Source organism: Mobula birostris, chromosome 8 (genome assembly GCF_030028105.1).
Source record: "Mobula birostris isolate sMobBir1 chromosome 8, sMobBir1.hap1, whole genome shotgun sequence".
Lineage (NCBI taxonomy): Eukaryota > Metazoa > Chordata > Chondrichthyes > Myliobatiformes > Myliobatidae > Mobula > Mobula birostris.
The window spans coordinates 126,720,219-126,731,843 of NC_092377.1; the positions used below are offsets into that span (position 1 = coordinate 126,720,219).

The following is an 11,625-nucleotide window of genomic DNA, read 5'->3' on the forward strand; positions in this document are numbered from 1 at the left end:
ACACACTGTTGTATCGCGTGATTATTTGAGTTACTGTCCCCAACCCGTCAGCTTGAACCAGTCTGACCTCTCATTAACAAGGCGGGTTCACCAATAGAACTGCCATTTACTGAATGTGTTGTGTTTCTCGCACCATTGTCTGTGTGGGGGGCAGAATGGGGAGGATAGGGCTTCGGGTAGAAGGAGTCGGGAGGGGTGAAGGAAGGATTTGTAGCGATTAGGAATAGGGGAAGAGGGTAGATGAAAGGGATGCAGTGGCCGTTGTGTTCCGTCCCTTTCTCACTCCTCGCCGTTTATTCCGTGACGTTCCCTCTTCAAGGCTGCTCCCTCGGTCCGCCTCAAGGCAGCTATTCCACCCGCCCCCCACCCCCCCCCCACTTCGATGGAACGGTGTTATGAGTTTCCGGACGGTCAGGTACAGTCCGGCCCCCGGACAGGACGTCAGACAGTGAAAGGGGACCTGACTTTCGCTGCCGCACCTTCCTGTCCCGGCTGAGCGGCCGCAGCTCCTCTCGTGTCGGGTGTCCGGAGCGCCAGCGCTCGACCCCGAGAGGAAAGCAATTCCAGAGGGATCGGCTGGTCCCAACCGAAGAGGAGAGCTCGCCTGGCGGGGAAGGGAGCGACAGATCGGAGCCGCTGACTGAACTCAGTGGACAGCCTATGAGCAGGTGGAGAGTGAGGAGGTGATGGCGGCCCGGAGCTCTATGAGTATCTGCCTGTCTCTCCGTCTCCATTAACCCTAACCATTCTTTCTGTCTCCCCACATCTCCATGACCCCATCTCCCTCCCTCTTTCTCTTCATCGCTCTCGCTCTTACTCTTTCCCTCTCTCTGTGTCTTGTCACCCTGATCTGAATCACAAAGATGGCGATTCTCGGTGCAGATCAGTTTGAACGTCTCTGCTGAGGAACCACAGCGGGAGGGGCGGTGAGGAGACAGGGCAAGTGAGGGATCGCACGACCAGTGTGGTAACTCAGGAGAAAGAGGTTCCCGTACCCATTTGTATAACTGGCGGGTCATCTTCCGGTGCCCGGGATCATGTAGTGCAGGTGACACCCGGTAGCACTGAAATAAATCGGGTGGGAGTGTTGTCACAGAGTCCGCACCACACACAGTTACTGTACTGCGGAACGGAGCTGGCCTGCCAGTGTGCGGTCAGTGAATTAGTCACAGCGAAACACAGGAGAGGGGGAGACGTGGTGAACAGGATGTGGTGTAGATGACACCAGGCGGAGGTGGGGGATGTGAGTGAGGGTGCAGGAAAAGCGAGGGAGCAGAGAGAAAGGGGCAGTGTGAGGAGGAGAAAAGTGAAGAAGAGGAGGATGGGGTGAAGAAGAGAGAGGGAAATATATAAGGAGGGAGTGTGGGCTGAAAAAATATCTTGGGGTAGTAGGAGGAAGAGAGCCTGAGATTGGAAACGAGAGAGAGAAACAGAGGGCAGAAAATGAGAGAAAGAGAGAGAGAAACAAATGTAGATTGGAAAGGGACAGGTTGAGGAAGGTTTACGGCGGATGCGATCTGAAAGACTCTTCACACGGCCTTGGATTACGAGGACAATACAAATACCTGTGACAGGATGCTGGTCTCTGTTGGAAGAACGGCCGATTTGCTGCCTGTCGTATTGGGGCTAGCCCACTGGGCGCAGAGGGAGAGGGAGAGGGAACTGAGAGGACTGTGTGGTAAATGAAGCCGGCGTCTATATGGGAGATGGTAATGTCATGGCTACGGATAGAAGGTTTGCGTAGGGGATCACGGGGAGAGTTGGGGACGGTTATTGGCCAGAGGTTGCCAGTCTTTGGACCTCGTCACCCTCTGCACCTTCCCCTCCATCCCGGTGTTTCAGACGCTCCCTCACTACCCTCTTCCTCACCACACGCTCGTTAGGGACTCCGAGTAGCTCCTACGTGAGAGTCCACAGCGATGTTCGGGGGATGATGGACCTACGGGCTTTGATCTACTCCTAATCGATTAGTTTATCCGTGAGCGATCCCGGCTGGGTGCAGCCTTCACTGAAACTGAGATTGGCTCCGGGACTCCCTCCACCTCGCCTTCTCCCACCGAGCCACTCTAACACCGACCACTGACTGGCATCCCGAATGGCAGCCGCTGCTCCGAGGTTTCAGCAGAATTCCGGTAATCCACAATCCAGTTGTTCAGGGCCCTGATGCTTCAAGATACCCGTTTCTCGCTCCCTTTGAACCCACCGAGGTCCATTTCCCGCTCCTTTTTCAACCCACCACGACCCCGTTTTCCGCGCCCTTTAAACCCACCGAGACCCGTTTCCCGCTTCATTTAACCCCATAGGGATTAGTTTCTCCCTCTCGTTAAACCGACCGGGACCCGCTTCCCGCTCCACAACGCACAGTTTGATTCTCTCTCTGCAAATCCACCGAAACCATTTCCCGCTCTTTTTAACCCACAGGGACCAGTTGCTCGCTCCCTTTAAACCCACTGGACCCGTCTGCCGCTCCCTTTAAAACCACAGGGACCCAATTCGTTGCTCCCTTTAAACTGAACTAATTCAATATATAAATAATATTCTCTGCGTGAAAGATCATTTCAATGTGCTGTGCCAGGCAGCCCACCGGGCAGTTTCGCCACTTAGGATGCCCACAACTTACTAAGATTGCTTTCAAGACCAGCGTTATTTGTCATATGGACATGGAAATAGACAGTGAAATGGGTTGTTTGCATCGATGACCAACACATTGCCAGGATTGTACTGGGCCCGCAAATGTCTCCATGCCTCCCGTGCCAACATAGCCTGTGCAAAACTGACTAATCTGTACCCGTACGCCTTTGGAATTTGGGAGGAAACCGGAGCACCCGGAAACCCAAATGTTTGGGCAGCGACGGGAATCGAAACCGGATTATCCTCGAAATGACGTCTTCCTGCAGAGTTACGGTTGTTTATCAAACAATTTTGGTGTAGTATGATCAAATTCGGAGAGAGATTGTAGATGACAGGTTTGCAAAGGGGGCTTTTCAGTTCTGTGCAAAATTACAGCAACGTTGGACAGAGGAAACAAGTAGTGTGTGTGTGTGGGGGGGGTGGGGGTGTGACGGGAGGGGGTTGCACATCAGTTGATGTACAGATTCGAGCAGGTCCACAGCTCCCTGAATGAGACAACGTGTGCATGGGGTGGTGAAAATATGTAACTGGTAACTTGGTTTATCATTGTCACAGTGAAAAACTTTGTTCTGCACGTCAGTCCAGATCATTTCACTACAGCAAAGTATTTCGTCCCTTCGTCCGCCGACACTTGCTAAGGTGTTTCTTTATGCGTCCTCAGAGCTGTGTTAATTGAAAATACTTTGACTATGCGATGATGAGGGCGCAGCTCCGAAAACTGATCTTGCTCCTTCTGCTACTGGGTAAGAGAACCTCTCTTTCTGCTCGGGACACGTGTGTGTGTGTATGTGTGTGTGTGTGTGTGTGTGTGTGTGTGTGTGTGTGTGTGTGAGAGAGAGAGAGAGAGAGAGAGAGAGAGAGATTGAGAAAATGACCGAAAGATTCTGTGTCTGTGTGGCCCGTTCCCCATAGAGTGACAGTATGCATGAAGGGTCGGAGTGTTGGGAAGAATTTCCGTCGTTTCGGGGTGAAGGAGTTAGGCTGTCAATGTAGAGAAGAAGAAGAAGGGGTGTGTGTTGTTGACAGGGGAGTGTCATGGATTCGGGAAAGGTCATTGGTTACGGGGAGAGGTGCTGGTTGATATTGAGCAGAGGTTGCCTGACTTTGAGCTGTTTTGGACGCCGCATCCGGGTCACTCTCTGCACCGCTCCGCTCCCTCCCGGTGATACAGACGCTCCCTCACCACACTTGTCTCTATCTTCCCCAACTCTTACCATTATCACTGGTTGTAACGTGGTCTGATGGAAAATTCTCCCCACGTGCCCAAAGATTTACCTGTATTTACACCCTTCAATATCCCTTTAAAACTCTAACATAACTCATACCCCAGAACTCTCCCTGATGGGTCACTGTTTGATACCTGGACAAACGCCTCGCCTTCCCCACACAAACTTGTATTAATCACGATCTACTCTCCAGGCTGGAGACTTGTACTCATTCAACTTTCTCAAATCGGTTCCACTCCGGGTTAACACCATGTTGTCTGGCAGACTTCCTTTTTATTTAGCACATACCAAGGACGAATCATGTTTAACTCTTTCCTTACAATTTGAGATCACTCCACGTTTACTCTCTGCCCCTCCCAACCTCTACCCTCGCTACTCTCTCCCTATCTCCTTGTGTTACAGACGCGCCCTCTCCACTCTCTCTCTGTACCACTCTCCATGTGTTACGGACGCTCCCTCACTATTCTCTCTCACTGTGTTACAGACAGCTCCCTCGCCACCCTCTCCGTGTCCCAGTGGCCTCGGAGGTTGGAGGTCCCGAGTGGCTCCAACGTGACGCTGCACTGCGAAGTTCTGGGGCTGACGGAGCCCCGGGTGATAATCTACCCCTATTGGGTGATCGGCGGGACGGAGGAGGGGGAAGAAGAACGTGTCGTCTACCCGCCCCCACAAGAAACCCGGCGGGAAGACGCCCTACCTGAGAGTGAGATCGGCACGGGACTCTCCCTCCAACTCCGGCACCTCCGCCCGAGCCACTCCAACACCTACCGCTGCCTGGCGTCCGTTCACCTTCCCGACCGGCGGCTGCTGCTCCGAGGGAACGGGACCGTGCTCCTGGTACGAGGTGAGTCTCCGGTCCCACTACCCTTGTTCCCCACTAGCTGCCCCCAGATTCCCGCTTCCCTCCTGGGATCCGATCCCATATCATGTTCAGTTTTAATATATATAATTTTCCTGACTTGCTGGGTTAGATCCCAGTCTCTAACCGGCTCACGAGTAGTGTATCTGTGTATCTTTGGATAAATTGTGTAAGTCTGAGGGGATGAGGGAGCTGGAGAATTGTTGTAGGAGAGAGGGAGGAGGGGACGCCTGAGGAGGAGAAGGAAATGTCATGGATACGGGTGGAATGGGAGGAGGGATATGGGGAGAAGTGGGAGGGTTAGGCAGAGTTTGCCCGATTTGGGGCTGTGTTTGCGTAACGATAATTGTTTAAAATGTCGTTCTGTGGTCTTTCCTGATGCAGCAATAAGCATTCCGGTCTATATTTGCACACAAAGGGGACAACTGTACACATGTTAAACGACAATAAATTGTTTTACTAGGGTTATATAAACATGCAATGCAAAAAGGAAAACGAAGGGTTAATGATGTCGCCAAAAACAAACACTTCTCGTCCACTGAACGAACTGATCTGCAGATGCCGGAAGGAATCACAGATACCACAAACTTTCAGTTCTTTCCCTCTCTCTCTCACTGGACGTAATTGTCTCTATCTTCGCCAACTCTTAAACCATTATCACTGGTCGTAACGTGGTCTGATGGAAAATTCTCCCCACTTGCACAAAGAAAACCCGTATCTACACCCTTCAATATCCCTTTAAAACTCTAACAGAACTCATACCCCAGAACTCTCCCTGATGGGTCACTGTTTGGTACCTGAAAAAAGGCCTCGCCTTCCCCACACAAACTTGTTTTAATCCATGATCTACTCTCCAGGCTGGAGACTTGTACTCATTCAACTTCCTCAAATCAGTTCCACTCCGGGTTAACACCATGTTCTCTGGCCGACTTCCTTTTTATTTTGGCACATACCAAAGACGAATCATGTTTAACTCTTTCCTTAGAGTTTGAGATCACTCCACGTTTAATCTCTGCCCCTCCCATCCTCTTTCTCTGTACAGACGCTCCTTCACTACTCCCTCCCTCCCTGTGTTTCAGACCCTCCCTCACTACTCTCTCCACTTCTCTCCATGTGTTACAGACGCTCCCTCAACATTCTCCCTCTCTCACTGTGTTACAGACATCTCGCTCGCCACCCTCTACGTGTCCCAGTGGCCTCGGAGGTTGGAGGTCCCGAGTGGCTCCAACGTGACGCTGCACTGCGAAGTTCTGGGGCTGACGGAGCCCCGGGTGATAATCTACCCCTATTGGGTGGTCGGCGGGACAGAGAACGAGGGAGAGGAACGTATCGTCTATCCGACTCCCGAGGGATCCCGGCAGCAAGATGCTCTACCTGAGAGCGAGATCGGCACGGGACTCTCCCTCCAACTCCGGCACCTCCGACCGAGCCACTCCAACACCTACCGCTGCCTGGCGTCCGTTCATCTTACCGACCGGCGGCTGCTGCTCCGAGGGAATGGGACCGTGCTCCTGGTACGAGGTGAGTCGCCGGTATCTCTCCCCTCGTTCACTTTTCACCGCCGCTTACATGATTCCTCCTGGGATTGGATCGCAGGTCCAGTTTTGTTATTTCATATATAACCCCTCCCCCAGAACGCTTGGATTAGATCCCAGCCTGTAACCCACTCCCAGCAATGTTATTCTCTATATAAACCCCTGAAACCTCAGAATACATCCCATCCTTAGTTCGCCTCGGTGAACCGTCTCACTCTGAACTCCGATTTACTCTCAGGTTCTCCTCGGGAGCCACTGCCTTTTTACATCCTGCTCGTCCTGAAGGCGCTCGCTCTCCTAGTCCTGACCACCGTGTACCGGCTCCCAAAGAGCAACAGCGAACCAGCGCACCGAGCGCCCACTGGCGGTCGTTCCGTAAAGTGCGGACTCTGAGGCGACAGCGACAGTGGAGAAAAAGCCCCATCACTGCTGGCGGACCCAGGACACCTCCCTAAGTACGTCCTCCTGCGGCCTGGACTGTGCCAGCAACCAGCTTTCTCCTACCGACATCTCACTGTCAGGAGAGACCAACAAATTTCCGACAGACCAAAGGACGTCCTTCATCGAGCCGATGATCTTCCAGTAGAATTTGATGCCCGTCTGTGTGTGACCTGGGAAATAGTCTGTTTCTCAGCGAATCCTTCGTTTCACAGCTGACAGAGATTAACCCGATCACAGCCGTCCCGAAGGTAACGTGTTGTGGTAATGATAGAGGAAGGTTCCTACCGGGAGGGACATTTTCAGCTCGGCCTAGCGATGTCTTTGTGCTTGTTACTGCGATCAGGCGATGAGGCGTTCTGCCGTTTGCTCAGCGATTCACCCCATGGCCTTTCGTTCTTAAATTCATAGTGAATGCTTTCATTAGTGTTCGATTACATTCCTTAATAACATTTGGATCGTTGTCACTCTTGTACACTGCTACAGTAATTAAGGAGCTTCCTCACCCAACCCGGCCCCGCCCTCTCCAGTAGTGAAGGAACATTACACTGTGGCGCTTCCTCACCGAGCCCTGCGGTGCCTGAACCCGGCTTCAGCGCCTCCCTCAGCACGGTGTCTTGTCGCCATTCGGCAGCTCCCATCCACGGACATCTCGATGACCAATGAGGTCGGGCGGACCAAAGGCGCCTTTCACCGAGTTGATGATCTGCCGGCTGCAATTGATGTCCGTCTCCTTGTGTGTCCCTGCGAACAGCCCGGAGATGTGAGAGTCCTCTGTCACGCAACTGCTCGGGATGAACAATGAAACACGACTTCTCACCTCTCCACATCATTCAGTGCAGACTCTGCCGCCGCAAACACCTCCCGTCAGTCAATGCATTCCGGGTTCTTTCCTGCAGCGTCTGTCTGATCCATCCATCTGATTGGTTGTTGATATTTCTTCAAGGACAGGTTGCCTGCTTGCATTCCTTTACAGACAAAGGAAGGAGGGACTCTTTGAGTGACAGGTGATGCTCAGCCTGGTGAAATAAATAGGAGGTCAGATGATACAGACCTCAGACACATGATCTGGACACTGAATGAGCATCGTTGTGCCTGCAGAGAAAGTGGGTTTTGGAGGATCGATCAGGCGGATCAATACAAAATTGCCATTCCAACGGTGAAGAAGGGGTTGACTGGTGGGGAGTTGTCTATGTGTCCACTCTCGCCTGGGTGATAGCTCCACCACAGGAAGACCGGTCCCCCTGGTTGAAGTCACAGTCGGTGACTTGTAAAGGATTTCGGAGGACGACGAGAAGATCGACGCCATCAGCTCACCTGAAGACTCAACTCACTCTCTCTCTCTCTCTCTCCATCACTACTCAACTAAATACCATGAACTGAACTGAACTGAACTGAACTTTACTCAACATCGTAAGACTGTATCTTTTTACTCCTAGACTTAAAGAAGCTAGTTTTTTCATACATATATATTCCACACTTACTATTGTATATAATCATTGCTAACCTGTTTGATTTATCTGCATTTATATTACTGTATTGCGTAGTTACTAATAAATATTATTCCTTTATAGCAATACGAGACTCCAAAGTGTTTTCCATCTCTGCTGGTTTCCTAACCCCTGTCACGGGGTACGTGACACTTGTTAAAAGGATACGGGGTGTTCCTTTGACAGAGAGGGCTAAAGAGATATCAGCATTTGTGACACCATCTAGTCTGTATGAGTACAATGTTTTACACATCGGGATGAAAAATGCTCTGGGGACATTTCAAAGAATGGTCAGTTCTGTGATTGGAGGGTTAGAAAGCACAGGGTTTATATCAATGATTTAGTGGTCTGGAAGGACACGTGGGAAAAGTAGATTGCAGCTGTAGAAAAACAGTTTGACAAAACTTTCCAAGGCCAATCTTACTGTGAACCTCGCTAAAAGTAGGTTTGGTCATGCTACTGTTATTTATCTTGGCTATGCAGCAGGCCAGGGCCCCCTGGCTCCTGTACAGCCCAAGGTTCAAGCGATTGCTGAAGTTCCTGTTCCGACCGGCAAGGAAGCTTTAAGAAGGTTTTTAGGAATGGTTGGGTATTACTGTAAGTTATGTAAGATCTTTGCTGACATCGCTCTACCCCTAACAAAACTCCTGGGGAAGAGTGAAAGATCTGTATGGAATGACCTTTGCCAGGAGGCATTTGAACATCTGAAAACCATCCTGTGCTCAAAGCACCAGATTTTTCCAAGCCATTTTCTATAGCAACAGACGCTAGTGACAAAGCTGCTGGGGCAGTACTGTTACAGGAAAGAGTGAATAACATTGAACATCCAGTAGCTTATTTCTCAAAGAACTTTAATGTACACCAGAAAAATTATTCAACTGTTGAAAAGGAATTACTAGCACTTATTCTGGCCTTACAACATTTTGAGGCCAATGTTAAAAAAAAAGACCTCGAAATCTTTCTGTTGCCCAGAGACCACTTGTAATTTACACGGATCATAATCCGTTGGTGTTTCTAACTAAAATGAAGGATAAGAATAGAAGGTTATTAAATTGGAGTCTGATATTGCAAGAATTTGATCTGACAATCAGACATGTGAAAGATACTGACAATATTATAGCTGATTAGTTATCCAGATATTAAGTTGGAAATTGTACACATTTTTGCTCTGTCATCTAATGATTTTATCTGTACTTTCAAACTCTGTACTTTACATTTAGACAAAAAAAATTCATCGTCAATTTTTTTTTCTGAAGAAAGGGAGTGTGACAGAATCCTGAATTACCCCTATAAATTGTGCTCGTTTACCCCTATTAACTGTGCTTTTGAAAAGAGAGAGAGTTATTTAACATCGATATCTTGTTTTGAAGAGAGAGAGAGAGAGACGAAGACTAACTGTTGGACTGTCACTTTAAGGCACTGGAAGTAACTTTTGGATTTCTGCTGAGTTGGAGAGAGAGATGGCACCGAGCAGCTCGTAAGTTGCTATGGTTCACTGGCAGGAGTGGGAATGAATAGTTGGGTGTGCTTTACCCGTGGTGGACTGGGCCGTATCTACTACTTTTTGTATTCCATTCAAGGGCATTGGTGTTTCCACACCAGACTGTATGCAGCCAGTCAATATACTCTCCGCACACACATCTACAGAAGTTTGTCAAAGTTTTAGAAGTCACGCTGAATCTCTGCAAACTCCTAAGGAAGTAGAGGTGCTGCCGTACTTTCTTCATAATTGCATTCATTTGCTGGGCCCATAACCCTTGAAATCATAACCTTGGAGTTTAAAGCTGCTGATCCTCTCCACCTCTGACCTTCCGATGAGGAGTGGCTCATGGCCTCTGGTTTTCTTCTCATGAAGTCAATAACACTGGACAACAAAGAATTTGCTTCCTGAATACTTTTGGGTGAACTTTATGGACTTTAGGCTGCTGATCATGCAAAATCACCATGAAATTTCCCTATCACACAGCATTTTTTTAAAAACTCACCTATATTTGTTATTTCAATTTATTATTAAAGTCAATTAAAATGTTACCAACAAGGTAAATTGAAAAGTTCTGCATCATGTCCAGGTATTCCTTGGCATGTTTAGGCAGGGTGGATCCTACAGGGCAGGACAGGTTTTAGAAAAAGCAATAAAGCATCTCACACACACCATTCTATGCATTGTGTTTACATATATATTGGTTTGCTGTCACATTGGTGTGCATGCATTCATTATAATAAAGTAACTGTATTTTCAGGAGTATTTGTACAAAAAAATGTCTTGCTGACGTTGCAACAACTCTGATTCTTTGTTACATTTGTGACGAGTATACACTAAAATCTCAAAGACGGAAATTGACTCCTCTTATTAAGAAAGCCCATGAGCTTTACGTTGGGTGGAAAATTGGCGATTCAGACAAAGCCTGGGCTGCTTGCATTTGTTGCAAAACATGCACAGTCGATCATAAAGCTTGGCTCAGAAGTACTCAGAAGTCAATTCTGTCTGCTGTCGTGATGACATGGCAGAAGCAGAAGGATCATGTGACAGACTGCTATTTCTGTCTAACCGGTGTGTCTGGTTTCTCGGCTGAAACAAGAAATCCATTGAATGCCCCAATCTCCCTTCATCAACCTGCAGGCACCCTCACACAAACACACAACCCAAACACACCCTCACACAAACACACAACCAACAGACATCCTCACACAAACACAACCAAAGGACACCCTCACACACCAAACACACAACCTACTGACACCCTCAGTTGCCAAACACACAACCTACGCACACCCTCACACAATCTGTATTGTTGAGCAGTTTAGGATTGTCACAGGAGACACACCTGGGGTAGTTCGCAACAGCTTCACTCTTCATTACTGACAAACTTTTTAAATATCCTGACATCAGTGCAGACTGAAGGTGGGGACAATACAATCAGAGACAGTGTCAGGGTTTTAGGTAGGTTCAAGAATATGATGGAAGCGGAAAGGAAGCTGTTATTGAGCCTTGAGGTGTGGGCCTCAGATTCCTGTACCTCCGGCCTGGTTTGTGGGGGTCCATGATGATGAATGCCGCTTTCCTGAGACATCGCATCTTGTAGATCTTCCTTGATCATGGTAAAAAGTGTAATAGATCCAGCTCACTCCCTCTGTTCTCTGCAGCCTCTAGCCAACTTTAAAGATCAAAAATTCTCCCTGATGTCTGCCAACATTAAAGATCATGACATCTCCATGTGACATCTGCCAACATTAAGGTACATATGCCATTCGTCAAATTGTCAAATCAAAAGTGCACTAAATTTAGATGTAGAATTTGTCATGTTAAAAGTTGTGAAAGCTCAATGTATTATTTGCCGACATTCAAAGTCATTTCAAAATGCTGCATGGTTAACATGAAACATACTTAAAGGTGTATAATGACACTATCGATGTTGGCCAAATCAAAGTTGATTTAAAATCTGGCT

General features: G+C 48.6%; 1 protein-coding gene across 5 annotated transcripts; it reads left to right on the plus strand.

Annotated features, from left to right (window-relative positions):
• Positions 1 to 444: 444 nt before the first annotated feature.
• LOC140201673 (uncharacterized) lies at positions 445 to 10,336 on the plus strand. 5 transcript variants are annotated; one of them, XM_072266155.1, is made up of 5 exons: positions 445 to 683; positions 3,293 to 3,374; positions 4,342 to 4,701; positions 5,878 to 6,237; positions 6,490 to 10,336. In XM_072266155.1, the coding sequence occupies exons 2-5, from the start codon at positions 3,326 to 3,328 to the stop codon at positions 6,642 to 6,644; spliced, it is 924 nt and encodes a 307-aa protein (XP_072122256.1). In that variant the 5' UTR covers positions 445 to 683; positions 3,293 to 3,325; the 3' UTR covers positions 6,645 to 10,336. The 5 variants fall into 5 exon arrangements, with proteins under 5 accessions (XP_072122256.1, XP_072122257.1, XP_072122258.1 ...); XM_072266156.1 differs by having other exon boundaries at positions 445 to 668; positions 3,187 to 3,374; XM_072266157.1 differs by having other exon boundaries at positions 445 to 668.
• Positions 10,337 to 11,625: the final 1,289 nt, after the last annotated feature.

What these genes read in the sequence shown, in the direction of transcription:
- LOC140201673 (XM_072266155.1), top strand. Translation starts at nt 3,326, where the DNA reads ATGATGAGGGCGCAGCTCCGAAAACTGATCTTGCTCCTTCTGCTACTG. An exon ending in CTTGCTCCTTCTGCTACTGG is followed by an intron (nt 3,375 to 4,341) that starts GTAAGAGAACCT and finishes ACTGTGTTACAG; the next exon opens with ACAGCTCCCTCGCCACCCTC. An exon ending in GACCGTGCTCCTGGTACGAG is followed by an intron (nt 6,238 to 6,489) that starts GTGAGTCGCCGG and finishes ATTTACTCTCAG; the next exon opens with GTTCTCCTCGGGAGCCACTG.